This window comes from Cyprinus carpio, chromosome A5 (genome assembly GCF_018340385.1).
Source record: "Cyprinus carpio isolate SPL01 chromosome A5, ASM1834038v1, whole genome shotgun sequence".
NCBI classification, from domain to species: domain Eukaryota; kingdom Metazoa; phylum Chordata; class Actinopteri; order Cypriniformes; family Cyprinidae; genus Cyprinus; species Cyprinus carpio.
Window position 1 is genome coordinate 7,369,803 of NC_056576.1, and position 16,341 is coordinate 7,386,143.

Here is a 16,341-nt window from a genome sequence, read left to right on the forward strand (position 1 = left end):
TAATTCGAGCAAAACAAAATGCTTTCTAAAACTAACTGTCCTATCCTCCTAAGCTATAAATATCTAAATGTTTATATTTTCTTGTTTTGAAAACAATAATACTTTCTACAGTTTACCAACCATCATACAGATATAAAGGAAGTGTGTTTTATTCATTGTGTCCTCATTGCTTCTGTTCATCCACATGTATAGTACTATAAACTAATATATATATATTATATAGTATTATTATTATTATTGTACAAACATTTTTTGCCAAATTTTGCAGCCCTAAAACAAGCACACCAAACCTGGAGTTCAGGGTTTTTTGGTATTTTAAATTGTAATTTATATCAGAAAATCATAGTTAGATTAAGTCGTTGGATTAACCTTTCCAGTAAATGCATGACCACGTTATTTCACATAAGCAACAGCTATTCGTTTTAAATAAAACTATGATTTACTTGCCAAAGCAAATGTTTAATATTTAATATTTTATCAGCAAGTCCTGTTGACAAATGAGCTGTAAGCCGAGAAATGTTGTGGGATTTAAGCTAAAGGCCCTACTGTATGTGTGAAAGCGCCTTATGAGCGGTGAACAGCAATGTTTCTCTTACTCATTTCCTGTGAGTATCCCTGCCATCTCTGCAGCAGCGTAGGAGCGCCGGTCGAGAGCGAGTACACGGATACGGTGTACCTCACCCCTGCCACCAGAGAGTCTGAAATCAGCAGAGGTGCACAGAGAGAACATGCAGTCGTGGTGTAAACAAAGCATGAGGAAATGCAAATTCCAGTAGGTTTCCACTATGTGTGGTGTAAAGTGTCCCCGAAAGTATTTGGACACTTAAGTCACACATTTTAAAAATTAATACCATTGCATCAGATGACAAAATATTAAAACAACTGGCATTTATGCTAAAGAAAGCACAAGAACTGACTTCACAGATCCATTGAAACACCTGCTGATTCAGATAAATCACTTGTAGATTAATTTTAAAGACTCACCTGAGTTCACTGTGAAGCTGCGGTCTGATTCTGGAAGTTTCTTCCAGTCAATGGGGCAGTGTCCAGTGCAGCCAGTCGGGAACCACTCCACCACGTACCCGCTGCTCGCACTGACATTAGGCTCCCAGGAGAGGACAAACGATCCATTTGTGCCGAGCAGCTCAGACACAGACAGCTGGGAATCTACAGGAAAGGAAGAACACATGGAGTTTAACACTAGTCTGAATTAGCTGCCTTGTTGTTTATTACAGCTATCAATGGATTAAGAGAGTTAACTGCGATATATAAATATCAGTACAACAGTTCCGCAAATTTTTTTTTTTTTATCAACATAATTAATAGTTATTTATTTATTTAAACTTCATTTATACATAAAATAGCCATTAATATTTATAAATTCAGCCATTAGACGTTGAAATACTGTTTAAGTAATAAAGGTTTTGACAATTCTGACCAGTCAGAAATCACACAGAATAAAGTGAAAATTTAAGGTGAATTTTTTAACGCCAATGCCCCTAAACATTTATCTTCAAAATGAATTAACTTTAGTGGCCGTATTTGATTTTTCAAATAAATGGGTTCTTAATAATATCAACAAAAACAACAATTATCCTCATTATTATTTCTTAATTAAAAATGTATGTAACAATTTAATAATAATAATAATAATAATAATAATAATAATAATAATAATAACGCAATACATACAGTAAAATTACTTACTAAAACTACTTAAAAAATAAATCTATAAATTTAAATATATCAATTTATAATGTTTGTTTTAATTATTAATAACAAAAAATAACACTATATACACACACACACACACACACATACACACTGTGTATATGCAAGTATAATAAATACATTAAATCTATACTTATATATTTATATAAACTTTATAAAAAATCTTTATAAAATGTATGCAATAAAAATATAATATAATATAATATAACCTATAAAAACATCAAAAATTATGCACAAAACAACATTTGAATAGTCCCATGCGCCCTGTACCTGCTCTGTATGCTGGTGTGGTCACAGTGGAAGGCTGAGAGAGACCAGCTGGATTTCGCGCTGCTACGGCAACGGTGACGTCACTGCTGTTGTTAAGGATGATGGGATAGCTAAAGTTCCCAGGAGGAAGAGAAACCGTATTCCTGCCGTCTTCCTCTGCTGAGCTCTGAGAAACCTCGTAGCCGTCTAATGCACCGTGACTTTTTCTCACAGACAGAGGCTGAATGAAAAGAGGCACATAGCACCATGTTTACTTCTAAGAATACTCAGTTTTATGGCATTAGTCTCATTTCCTATCCTAGATGATGGCAAACACAAAGCTCTTCTTACTTTCCAAAAAACATGTCCTGTGTTACTGCTGTCCATCCACATCCAGACATCAAGAGCATCAGGACCTGAAAATATACTTAGTTACTTATCTATATAAAGGTAAAAAATATAATAAAAATAAGAGGAAAGGATGTAGAAAAGCAAGCTATGAAATGACACAAGGTTAGTGTATTGGAGCAGTTTCGATGTGGTGAAGTAACAGATAAAGTAGATTGACTAATTTAAAGTTATTTGTAATTTTCTGTGAGTTATTTTAACCACTCACGGTCCATTTTAGTGTGGATCCTGTAGGGGGCGCTCTCATCACCCCACTTCCAGAAACTGTGCTTCGAGCCACAGCGCAATGTCACAGTGTAGTCCACATCTGGCCACAAACCCTCCAGCACCACAGAAGATAAACCGGGACCATCGTAGTTACGCTACAGACACAGAGAAAGAGAACTTATCAGCTGATCGCCTTAGAAATCAGTAGCCATGTATAACATAACAGTTTTCCTACATTCAAAAGGTTATATGATGTGATGGGTTAAAATGTTTTTTGATGAATGCAATGAATTACAAAACACCATTCCAAAGATGGCTAAAGGAACAGTTTGAAATGTGCATTAAAAAAAAGAATGGAGAAAAAAAAAATTGCAGTAAAAGGACAAGGTACCTAAAATTATTGTTATAATTCTATAATATTAATAATATTAATCCAAACCTGTACAGTCAGCAATTTTGAATAAGTCTATCTTTCTATCTGTCTGTCTGTCTGTCTGTCTGTCTATCTATCTATCTATCTATCTATCTATCTATCTATCTATCTATCTATCTTTTAACGCAATATAAGCAATGGATTGGCAAACAGTAACAATTAATTTAATTGTATACAAAAATGTACAAACATAAATAAATAAACTGAAATTACTAAAATCTTTCAATTTGATATTTGATAAAAATTAATTGTTAGTAAAATACTTAAGAAACTTAAGAAAAAAAAAAGTATTAATGCAATTTGAAAAATATTGAAAAAGAGCAAGAATGAATAATGTTGGGCCCTACGAAATCAGTTTTATTTTTTTCCCCAAATTAAATTTAATATTTTTTCCAAATTCCGTTTTTTTTTTTCTTCTTTTTTGATGGACTACATTTTGATGGTTAAAAAAAATTCAGCAATCAAAAAGCATGACTAATTAATTTAAATCATGACACATTTTTATAAAATTTATACAACAATTTTTTAAAAAGTTTAAGAAAAATGACAACTCTAGGGCCCTTATAAATTTTTTTTCTTCTCATATTCCATTTAATTTTTTTCCCCAAATTCTATTTTCCGTTTTAATTCGTCTAGATTTGTGCTTCATATTCTAATGCCATAAAATAGGTTTATGTAAAGAACAAACAGAAAGTTAAGTCATTATTCAAATGCATGTGCATTTTTGGGTGAACTATCCCTTTAACTCCAAGACCACAGAAAAAAACAAACGGGTTCTGGGAGCTGAAAGTTGAGCAGTGAACTTACTGTGCTGGAAAGTTCATGGGCGAAGAGTCGCAGCTGGCAGACCATCTCCAGCTTTTTATACGCTGCCACAGACCAGCTCCACTGCAGTGTGGCACTCCACGCCTCGACTTTAACCGCTGCCACATTCACTGGAGCCAACAGATGTACTGAAGACAGACATAAACATCACAAGAGTTCTCATCATGAGAATATTAAGACACTCACTCTGATAATGCAGATATATGCAATGAAACGGAAGATGTATTGAAAAACTACCGCGGTCAGTGAGTTGGGCCGAGTCCGTAAGCTGGACTGTTCCAAGAGGATTTCGAGCCTCCAGAGTCCAGTTCTCCTCCCACATCTTCGAGCTACACCACGTCTTCCTTTCATTAGCCTCCAAACAGTCCCTGTGGACAGAAAAATGGGTTATAGAATCATATTCATTATTCAATCATATTCAAACGTTTATTAATTCATTCAAGAAATGCTACGATAATTGCATCAAAACATTAATGGGATTCTTGGATTAGTAGTAAACAAATACACGCACATACATATATACACATGCATACAAAATGATATTTATGATACTGATATAATCTTCCCACAAGAAATGGTATAATAATATCATTAGAACATTAATGGAATTCTTGGATTAGCAGTAAAATATACACTGCATTAGACAAGTATCCTTTTCCATCTCATTTAATGTGGTTTGCTGTTTGGGGATCTTTTTATGTACTGAGGACATTACGGTACCAAGAGCTAAATGGGATGGCATGTGCGGTCAGTGGTTCTTGTGTAGTGTTTCTTGCCTTCCATTAAGGGTGTAATTAGTCTGGCTGTGCTTTATTCTCAAGTGAGTGTCTCGTCCTTTCTTCCAAGAACATTCTGCGGATGCCAGGTCCCGCGTCTCGCAGACCAAGCCCTCATCGCCCGGCGGATCTACAGCAATTACATACAACAAAGCCACATGCAAGTCGCTCTTTAACACTGCACAGCAATCATCTAGTGCCAGTCATTATGCTAAAAATGAACACTCAAAATTTCTTGCTTTCTGAAGTCATGTGCATTTTACAATGCTGGATTGAAGTTTATGGAGCAAACTGCTTTTAAAGATAAATACCTAGTAATAAAAAAAACAACAGCCACTTTCATTCATACAGGACCCAATGTTTGGACTCGATTTGTGGAAAAAAAGAAACCGAATACAAAAAGTATATGTCCAATTATATATATATATATATATATATATATATATATATATATACACATATATACTATATTATTCAAAAGATATGGGATCAGTATAGTTTTTTATAAAACACACATACTGCGGTTCAAAAGATTGGGATCAGTAAGTTTTTTTAAAAATTTTTTTAAGAAATTAAAATTAATACTTTTTTCAGATTTTATGTATTTTTTTCTAGTGACAGTGAAGACATTTGTAATGTTACAAACAGCTATTTCAAATAAATGCTGTTCTTTTGAGCTTTTTATTTAATTAAAGAAAATCCTGAAAAAAAAGTTCACATATTCCACAAAAATATTAAGCAGCATAACTGTTTTCAACATTCATAATATTCAGAAATGTTTTGTGAGCACCTAATCAGCATCTTAGACTGATTCTCAAGGATCATGTGCCGTGGAGTAATGATGCTTAAAAATTCAGTTTAGCATCACAGGAATAAATTACATTTTAAAAAATATTCAATCAGAAAACAGTTATTTTACATTTTAATAATAATAATAATAATAATAATATTAATAATAATTCACAAAATTACTGTTTTAACTGTATTTTTGATCAAATAAATGCACCCTTGGCGAACATTAAAAAAAAAATGTAAATCTTACTGACCCCAAAACTTTTATGTAAATGTATTAAATGTATGATACAAATTTCTTTATATTGTAATACTTTTGTACATTATAATTAAACTCACAGCCTACGAACACCACAGTTCCTGTGAGGATCTGAAACTTTTGTGAAGAGCAGATCACGTTGGTGCCGGTGTTGTCAGATGCTGGCTGGTTGGTTACTGTGATGGCATACGATCTTCTGCTCAGTCGTGTGGCTTTCATTTCCTGACGCCCGTACTTAATTTCTTTGAAATCTTCCTTCTCATTAACAATACAGCAGAAGGTCATGTTACTGCCCACAGGAATCATTTTATCTTCGGGAAACATGTAAGACTTCTCAGGAATATCCCACCCTAGAGGCAAAAGGATGAGATTTCATAAGTCCATTGTATGGTTTAAATAATGACTTAAATGTTTCTTTTCAGAAGAGGAAGCATTTTCTAGTGCATCCAAAAATACCAGATGTCCTTACCAAGTATAGTTTTCAAAACAAGAACTCCAAACGTAAAAAGAAAACTATATGGTATGAAATTAGATCGCTGGCATTATAATCAACGGATGTGTCTGCATTTAAAGGACAGTTTCTATTTTTGTCACACTGCATAGTTACTCCAGTGACTTTAGCTTCCCCGTCTGTCTGAAGTAAAGGGTTTTAAATTTAATTTTTATGAGTTAACAAATAAAACTATAAATATAAATAACTTCTGACTGTCACAACAGATGCATAATAGGATAAAGATGGGATTACATTGCTTTGGGTGCTAAAATAAGTTCCCAAAACAAGGGCCACGAAGTGCTATGTTTGTTCGTGGGCTGGTTTTGAGAAAGGTTTCAAGACCAGCAACATTTCGGAAGTGTTTTGAGTACCTGGAATGGTCTGAAGAGGGCTCCACTGGCTGACCGACTGCTGGTTTCGTGCTCTGATGCGAACAGAATGAGAAGTGCACTCCAAGGGTAACGGAGAGTGCCAAGTCCAACTATGCAGTCCTGTCACAGGATCTGCTTGAACTTCCACCGTCGCCTACAAATTAAAAGAGAAAACTGACATTTATGCATTTGGCAGATGATTATTTCCAGAGCGACTTACATTGCGCTCACATTTTATCAGTTCATGCATGCACTGGAAATCCAACTCACAGCTTTGGTGTTGCTCTACATTTTGAAAACCAAACAGCTGTGTTGAACCTTCACGTCAGCATTCACAACCCAATTTACTTCCATATCAATATTTAGTGACAACAAGTGTAGGTCGGTATATAGTTTTTGTACTTTGTCTTTTAGTTCAATTTTCAAATACTTTATTGCTTCAAATCAAATGCACCTCACTGCTGGCTGGTTCGGTCCATTGCTTATAACTTTAAAACAGACTTTTTAAAATCCCTGTTTTAACCAGAAAATACTTCCAGAATCAAGGCTGCTGAAATAGTGGACTTTTACAATCTTTGGAGTTGAATGCGAGCTTGCAGTGGATTGTGGGTGAACTGCTCCACTTTTGAGGAGTTCTTCTGACCAGGATATAGAGACTGAAAGTCAAATTCGCTCTCAAAATACCCCCAAATGCTTTTTTTTAAAATCATTATCAGCTATTATTGCCGGAAACTGTTTTGCATTAAGTTTCTGTGTTAAATATTGAAGATATATTTTAGAAAGGCTACATTACCTACAACAACTATGACTAAACGGCTTGATTTGGGCTATTGGTTCACGTTATGTTCCTGCCAGCCTAGATGAAATGTCGGTTCAAAAGTGGAGCAAGTTATTCTGTTTTAAAATAAAGATTTGGAATAACGTGCACATATTGATTTCATGATGACTCCTGAATATTCTACATTAGAATCTATCAACCGTCTGTGGCATATTGTCGATTACCACAGGAAGTCATATCGACTCGATCCCTCAGTTAAAAGGGAACAGTAATGCAATTACAATAAAAGGCCAGCAGACATTGTTTTCTGTGGTAATCAACATGATGTCGACAGATGCATTTAAACCTGACAATTCCTCTAAGGGGTCGAGATGCAATAATAAATCATCATAATATGAAAAGGAGACTTTGCAGTGTGGAAAAACTAACACTGACTAAAAAATTCCACAACAAGTTAGATATGGGTGTTACTGTAATCATAACATACATGTCTGAGCTCTTTAAGTCACAGTCAGTGACTCACACGAGACAGGAAAACACTGAGCGGAGAAACAGAGTATTTGCATTTAACCTCTTGTTACTGAATTGAAGGCGGGGCTGTTTTGTAACAGGATGTTCCTGAAATGATTCCCAGTGTTCAGTGCTTTATGACACACATCCAAATGCTTATTTCAACACAACTTCAACACAGATTACCAGTTGAAATGTCAAAGGCAGAGACGTAAGAGCGCTTACATTCAGCACCACATTCATGAACTCGGTGTGGAAAATCTCCAGGTCAAAAAGCGTTGAGTCACTTTGCCATGCCAAAGATAGAGTCTGTGCCGGTAAATCAGGATTTAAGGTTAAACCACGAGGTTCACCCAGACCTGTAACATTACAAAGAGAGAGGAGGAGACATGTCTAAAGGATTCATTTCATTTGTTAAATCCTGGCATATACTTGTAATGAATGAAATAAGCCGTACAGTGTGCGAAATTATCAATTATGATGGTTGGTGGGCACTTGGTGCAAGGTTTCAAGGAACTAACAAGAGTTTGATGAACAGCTATGTATTATTATCTTATAATATTCCTCAGCAACCCCACATTTTTCAATAGAATAAAATGTATTAACACATTTAATTGTGGGTGTCAAAACCAGACTACCACTAAATCAAAAAAACAGTTACGACATGTTTCATTAATGTCACATAATTCCAAGTTAAACCTGGAGTGAGAAAACGTCTTGATCAAACTTGATGACACTCACCGTTCTGTGCGAGGGAGCGTTTGGCCCCGAGGCTCAGCAACAGAGCCAGAGTCACCCAGCCCTGCATACTGACCGATCCGGAACCGCTTACAGAACAAGCCAAACACAACTCCAAGACCTACAACAAAACACAAAAACTATTCAAGATGGAAATCAGATTTATGTCAATTCTTATATTTGTAAAAAAAAATTATCTCATCAAGAGAGTTAAATATAATCTGGAAACAAAAATCAATAACACCTGTACTGAATTTGCAAATACTGATGAAACTTATTTTTTTCTCAATTTCTCTTTATCACTAAACATTTTAAATGGCACAAACGTTTAGCATAAATCTCACAAAACCTTGCTCTGGTCAAATTTCACTCTAAAACCCAAAGAAATTTAAATTGAAAATTATTGCATAAAGATAACAAAGCCTGTTTTTAGGACCATTATGATTTTTTTTTTTTTTGGCCATTAACACATTTTCCCTCCCAAATTCTCTGTACCATAATCCGTCTGAACATAATTTTTTTTTAAGTCTTAAATTTAGATATTTTTCCTTATCCTCTAGATTTACCTTAAAGGAACGACATGAGGGTGAAAAATTAAGAGAGAATTTTCATTTTTGAATGAACTAACCCTTTAATATAATTATACAGCTTGAATTCATGTTAATCACAATATTTAAATGTTATGGAATTGAACCATAAAGGACCTTAAAAATAAGGATATCAAAAAAATAAAGTTTGTTAAAATCCAAAAAGATTTAGTTGACCTTAAATCCATTTTTGAAGCATCACTATTGGCATACATGCAACAAAGATTAAGTCAACATATTTTACTAAAAGGCCTACCGATCTCTGTGTAAAAATAAAATGATGCCATCATCCTTCTAAAGTTATTTTTATCTTCAAATCTCAGGTGAGACTGCCACTTTGAACACCCTCCACAAAACAGTAGATTACTCAGTAAATATTCATCCATGACATTTCATATTTTAACTATTTATGTTTGTCTTTCTGCAGCAATAATCGAGCTGGGGAAGTTTCTGCAATTTGCTTGATTTGACACACAATGACTTGTTTGCCTGATCGTAAACCTTTTTTTCCAGTTATTTTCCTCTGATCTTTTCCTCTTTAGTAATGTCACTTTTTCTACAGCCTTTATAAAAATCTCCTTCTTGCTCACTCTTTCTCCTCGCTGTCATGAGTGTAAATGTCTCTACAAAATGGTCTTTTAGTAGTTGATTTACAAACAGTTATTAATGACACAGTTATCGACAGTACTTCTCACAAAGCGCTTACTTCACCTTACCTTACCGCTACACTTGGTCTCCTATTATTACCTGAAAAACTGGAATTTCCAGTCCTCACCCGTTTTTTCAACTATAAATCAAGACAAAAACACCTAACTGAGATTTATACCATGACAAGCTCTTAGATCAACTGCAAAATTAAACTGGTATTAAGATGACAGTTTCCCACACATAGACTTTACTTGGCCCATGTATATTAACAGCCGCCCAAGTATATTGGGAGAAACATTTTTGCTTTTATTATTTTTATCCACCCAAAATAATTAAACCATCTGCAATCAGTTAACTAGTGGAAAATCTCCCCTCGCCCTACATGTTTAAAATCTGCTCATTCTGTGTGGGAGAACAGTTTCAGACTGCTTTAAAGTGATTCTCAATCAATGAATAGCGCACATTTATGCCAAGCGATTGCGATTTGATGAATTATGACAACTATGTCTACTTTATGACCTTTATATAATATGTTTTAGATGGTTGAAAGAATGCATATTTTATATCTCACATGAAGGATCAGCCCGAAATATTATAGAAATTTCAAAATAAGAGTCTGATTTGATTACACAATAAATTGTATTTAATTTAAATAGCAAAGCAAAGTCAAAGAACATTATTTGACACATTATTCAATATATAGATTTTACTAGTATCAGTAAAATCTGTGTCCCATTCACTGAGAGAGACACACTAAATGTTAAAGCAAGGGGAACTCTACCATGTCAACGCTGTAATTTTGTAATTTCCAATGCATAATATGAGTATGTAATTAAATGCAATAGTAGCCTATGTGACTAAAATGAATTTCAATGAATAAAAATATTGTTAAAAATCAAATTTTATTTGTAATTTGTCACATGTAGTAGACCTTTTTTGTGCCATGGGTAATAGGAGGATATTCCACCTGGCTATCACCACAACTATATTTCAAACCTGTGCGAAACACTGATTTAGATCCTATCCTGTCTAACGTCACAATTTTATTTAAACAGAGAATTATCTAAATTAATGCCAGTAAAGTATGGAGTACTACAAGGATCCGTCTTAGACCCTCTGCTATTTTCAATATACATGGTAATAGTTAGCATTGAATGGTATTAGTTTAGCATTGTTATGCAGATGATATTTAGTTATATATTTTATCAAGACCAGATGAAATTTCTAAAAATTACAATAAAAACAATTAAATAAATAAATAATCAGATGACCATGACAATTGTTTTCTATTAAATTTGGATAAAACAGAAATATCATACCAAAAAAAACCACAAAAAAGAATCTTACAAAAAAAACAACAACCAAAAATAAGTACTTACTGACACTTCCTCCTCTACGGTCAAAGACCTAGATGATTATAATACAACTACTTGATTATTTTGAAAATCATGAATTTATATGTTACAAAAACTGCCTTCTTCCATCTTAGAAACATCAAGCTACAGAACGTTACCCATTTCTGATGCAGAAAAGCTAGTTTATGCATTCATGGAGAAAAAAAAAAAAAAAAAAAAAAAAAACGACATTGTTTTTACATTTTTGCAAAAATGCTAGACATTGTGGTTGGCAGGGCTTTGTGCACTGTATTTGTGCAATCAAGGTCTAAGGTCTTCTGAATGGCTTTTAGCAAATTTCTATGTGGTTTCTAGGAAGTTACTTACTGGTTTCAATACAGCACATGATTGAGGAAACTATAGTTACACACCAAAGTTTAATACATATCAGGTTTCAGCAAGGACTGCTGGCTACCAAACAGAATCAGCAATCCACACCATCCAAGGTATTTTTTTTTTTTTGGACAAAAATAAGCTAAATGGATTATGAACAGGCACTGGGTGAAGTTGCAGCTCATATCACAAATCTGGTCTTGAGTACCGATGCCAAATGCAAGTTTAAACAAGCCTCCAAACACACACCCTCCTGTAAGTGAATCCCCAAACACCACCTCATACTGAAACTGAAGCCATTTGACTTTTCCAGTAAACTGAAGCCTGAAAAAAAGAAAAAAAAAATACAGTATGCAGAAAAAGAAACAGTTTAGAAGCCAAGAAAGATGTAGAAAAAGCAAACTTTAAGCAAAAATGCAAGCAAACCCCTAAAACAAAGAACTATTTACTTTCAGCATGTAACCAGTCCAACACTATTCTAAACAACAGACTCAATGCATATCTAGAAATCAGAATATTATAGAGACATTAGGCATGAAAGCAACCACCCAGAACACTAATATCGTGCAGGTGAAGTTTGCATGCAAGCACTCACAATTTCTGGCTTCAATCTTGTTTTGGGGGAAAAACAGACTAATTAATTATATCAGTAATGCTGAATAGATATTTTCTTATGCATTTTTAATCATGGCACTTTAAATGAACAGCTGAACAGCTAAAACTTGGAACAGACATTAAGAAGACCCATCAACTAGTCGATTTGAAGGGAACAAAAGGTGGGTTTCCATATAAAAAGCACATCTAGCATGTTTTCAAATAACAAATATCGTTTGTGAACAGGATTGTCAATATTGACTTTATATCAGGTCAGGGAACCATGTGTCTAACAGTAAAACAGACCATCACGTGTGTGTTTGCGGTTTTGTTGGAGCGCTCACAATGGTCTTGCTGACAGATCTCTTTATCACTCCATCGGCTGGAACTGCCAGGGGGCAAAGAACAGGAAAACAGATATTGCGTTTTTTTTTATTTAAACAAAACAAGGGCTGGAAAACAATACCACCTCACTTAGAAAACCCAGGCTCACTGCCAGCTCATTTTCCTTGCATCACCAACATAAAGTCTGGATTGGAAGAAATCTGAGATATCACATGTTTACAGTCTCTGAAAGGGTACCGCATTTCTCATAGATTCATCATATCGCTCTAATCATCCAAATATAACAACCCACGCATGCCCAAACCTCAGCAGAGTGCAGGAATTCAGTGTTTGCATTGGCAGCAACGGTGGGTTTTCCGTGAAGTGTGAAACTCCAGTGTACAATGGCAATGTTGTTTCAAATGTCTGGACAGTCAGTTACAACACGATTAAACACAAAAGCCATATGCTACTCACCATTTTTTAGTTTAACTACATTCAAGCTACCATTACAAAAAGTGGTTAGTAATGATGCAAAAAAGTTATTATACTGATGATATTTACGGGGACAATAACTTTACAAAAAAGCAACAACAACAACAAAACAGTGAAGAACTCAAGGTGACTCGAAGAAGCAAAATAAATGGTCATAATAAACATCTACATCAACAAATCTGTTAATTACAATAAAGCTGAAATAAAATTAAACCTAAATATAGGATGAAAAACAAAATGAAAATAAAGGAAAACTAAAAATGTTGCCTTGGCAACTAACAGAAGTTAGTTATTTAGTAATTAGTACTATAACCAATACTTGGTTATGTACTGCATTTTTATTCTGAGCTTTGAACAAACACAAATGCCTTTCTTTCCCACCCAGCACATTTATACATGCTGAGAACAATAGTGGTTTCCTTCCTCCTCTACCGCACAAACCTACACAACTGAATGAGTCTCACTGATTCATAAGAACATTAAACATGAAAAAACATCTAGACTGTCACAATTCGAAAACAGACTCGAAACAGACAAAATTACAAACTGAAAATGAGGGTGACCGTGTTGTTATTGTTCATTAAATCTATTTTAAAAAAAATTAATTGATAAACTGAAATATAAATATTAAATGAAAGCTTTAAAAAATATTTAAAAAACTAAGGATGAAAAAAACAAACTGAAACTGAAAGTAGGTTTAAGATAAAGTACTAAAATTATTAAAAGAAAAACTGAAATAAAATGAAGCTAAAATAGGAATTGCCTACTTAATTTTTTTTTTATAAAAGTGACAAATGTGCATAACATAATTACTAAAATTAAAATAAAAACTGAAAATATAAAACAAATGCTAATTTAAATACTAATAGTATATAAATAATACTAAAACAACACCAAAATTCTGAGGGTCACCTTATAATTAACATCTACGTGCTTAAAAAAAACACCTCAATTCTTCGTGACACAGAGACTCAACAGATCTTGGACGCTGAGATCTCAGACATCATACTACTACAGGGACAGTCCACCGGAAAATGAAATCCTGTCATCATTTACTGATTCTCATGTCGCTCCAAAAACGCAGTAGGACACAGATGTTTGGCATAACAGCAGTTTCAGTCACCATCCACTTTTCACTTTCAAGAAATTCAAGTAAATGGCTATCAGTGGATAACATTCTGCCTCGCGTCTCAATCTTCAGAGTAAACGATGACAGAATATGAAGGTCTCGAGGCCAAGACCACAAGATCGAGACTCCACTTCTGCTAATTATGGACCGCTGCTTCTGTTTTTTTACAGTTCAAAGGACCTCATATGAACAAAATTGTTGTGTAATAACTTACTCACTGATTCATACAGTCAACATAAGCAATGGTGAAAGGTGCATAATTAAAGGAAATTGTCCTGTAATTGTTGACTCAGAATATATCCTTCTATTGTATGATCACAATTGCAACAATGCTATTAAATCATCACATCGGATTAGTTTATAGCATTTAAAAAGCGAGTCTCACTTTACATGAACTAAAAAGTACTATGGTACTGCCATGCACCGTAATATTGGAATAACACGGTATGCGAGCAATCATTTAGTACCATGAAGTTACAATTTTGATGTGACAACCATGATGTGACTACTTTTCGATTACTTTTGACCCAACTCGTTTATCACATTGATTTAAAAATAAGAAAATATATTCTATTTGTTGTTATTAACAACATTAAGGGCATTAAACACGATATAACTTCAAGGTTTCCAAAACTGGGGTTTGTGAAGAAACCGAAGGGGGTTTATGAGTTTAATGAAATGCTAATAATTATTTAAATCATAAAAACATTAAAATAAATAAAATCAATCAAATTTAAAAAAAAAGAAAAAAAAAAGAAAAAAAAGTGACCATAACCAACATCAGAGAACCAATTAACACGCAAATGTGATACTTAATTATTAAAATATTTATTTTAAAATCTCAGGTGTACTTATATAAATATATTAGGCGAAAGAGGATCAGATGATAAAAAAAAAAAAAAATTAAAAAAAAATTCTGAATTTGTGCATTTTAATGTTTTGGAAGACAAAAGCCTTCGAGAGACATAGAAATGCATGGTTAAATAACTACTGAGTTATAATTCAAATAAAAATGAATGCTTTCATCAGTAGTTGATGCAATATTGAAACACTTCTTAAACCTTAACTGATTTTTGTAAATCCATTGGTCAAATGTCCTGACTAATGTCCACAAAATTGATTTTCTTACTGTATATAAGTGGTAGGCTATTTAAGAAAGGAAGCTTTAAAAGATGAAAAAGAGGAATTAGGGAGAATCAATAAATTATGAATAATTAATTTATATTGTGGAAGTAATATGTAATCAATAAAAAGTAACTGTGTAGTCTGAATAAGATTATTTTAAAATGTAATTTAGGATAAATTCTTAATTTTTGGAATCTGATTACGTAATCCAGATTACAAGTAATCAGTTACTCTGTAACGTTACTATGGTACACCACAGGTTTTTTTTTTTTTTTTTTTTTAGGAATGGTGGAGTTTAATTTGATGGAAATGCTTAAAAATAGAACTGCTATAGTTTTTATTTCACACGTACTGGGTAACTTGTACAATGCAAAGCATTCTGGGTTAAAATATAAACTGACAAACAAGGCGTCCAAAAATAATTTACCAAAACAGTACATGAACGAGGAAAAAAAAAAACTACGAAACTATAAAAATGTACAGCTACATATATATTAGAGTTATTGATATACGCAACAAGAATAATAAAAAAAAAAACAGCAAATATGAACGGATGAATTTCCTTTAATTCAGCTCATTTGATTAGAAAAGTAAGAAACAGTAAAATTCAAATGTCTCTAACGTAATGGCGTTGTCCAGTATTATCACAATTACTCTAATTTATCTTATAAATAACGCGAAACGTGTCAGTTGATTTCTATTGTAACCCGATATATTCATAAAACAAAAACACGAACGTCACGAGTCGATACAGACAAACAGGAGACTTTCTGACGTTAAAAAAACAACTACAACAACAAACATGTTCCCAAACTGTTACCTTGATGTTTTAGTAGTCTTACGTCCTCGAAATCACCCGGTTATATACAAAAAAAGAGATACCCTGTGTTTTTAGAATAATAACAACACGTGTCTCAAAAGAGAGAAAAAAAAACCATACCCACAAAATCTCCCCAAAATTATATTATCACATCACCGCCGTTCATTACGCGACAAAACCCGGCCTTCCTCCAGGGGGCGATTGTCGGCTCAACGCCGCATCCTCCGCGTTCAAATCTCAGCATGTTTTTGCCTTATTAAAGACATTTGTATGCTAGCGAATATAATCGTTCAAATCCATTAATCCCACTTGACACGTAAAT

The 16,341-nt window shown here is 33.7% G+C and overlaps 1 protein-coding gene across 2 annotated transcripts in view; it reads right to left on the reverse strand.

The window, feature by feature from the left end:
* Positions 1 to 16,095, reverse strand: part of LOC109104343 (leukemia inhibitory factor receptor-like) — a 22,071-nt gene extending 5,976 nt beyond the window's left edge. The window contains exons 1-13 of one of the 2 annotated variants that reach the window (XM_042752384.1): positions 16,020 to 16,095; positions 8,574 to 8,691; positions 8,058 to 8,191; positions 6,545 to 6,698; positions 5,761 to 6,030; positions 4,630 to 4,759; positions 4,091 to 4,221; positions 3,836 to 3,981; positions 2,597 to 2,750; positions 2,332 to 2,396; positions 2,002 to 2,221; positions 985 to 1,167; positions 597 to 698 (exon numbers count right to left, since the gene is read on the reverse strand). In XM_042752384.1, coding sequence (XP_042608318.1) covers positions 597 to 698; positions 985 to 1,167; positions 2,002 to 2,221; positions 2,332 to 2,396; positions 2,597 to 2,750; positions 3,836 to 3,981; positions 4,091 to 4,221; positions 4,630 to 4,759; positions 5,761 to 6,030; positions 6,545 to 6,698; positions 8,058 to 8,191; positions 8,574 to 8,640 — 1,756 coding nt within the window. In that variant the 5' untranslated portion in view covers positions 8,641 to 8,691; positions 16,020 to 16,095. The remainder of the gene's footprint in view (positions 1 to 596; positions 699 to 984; positions 1,168 to 2,001; positions 2,222 to 2,331; positions 2,397 to 2,596; positions 2,751 to 3,835; positions 3,982 to 4,090; positions 4,222 to 4,629; positions 4,760 to 5,760; positions 6,031 to 6,544; positions 6,699 to 8,057; positions 8,192 to 8,573; positions 8,692 to 16,019) is intronic. The other variant, XM_042752390.1, reaches the window with a different exon arrangement.
* Positions 16,096 to 16,341: the final 246 nt, after the last annotated feature.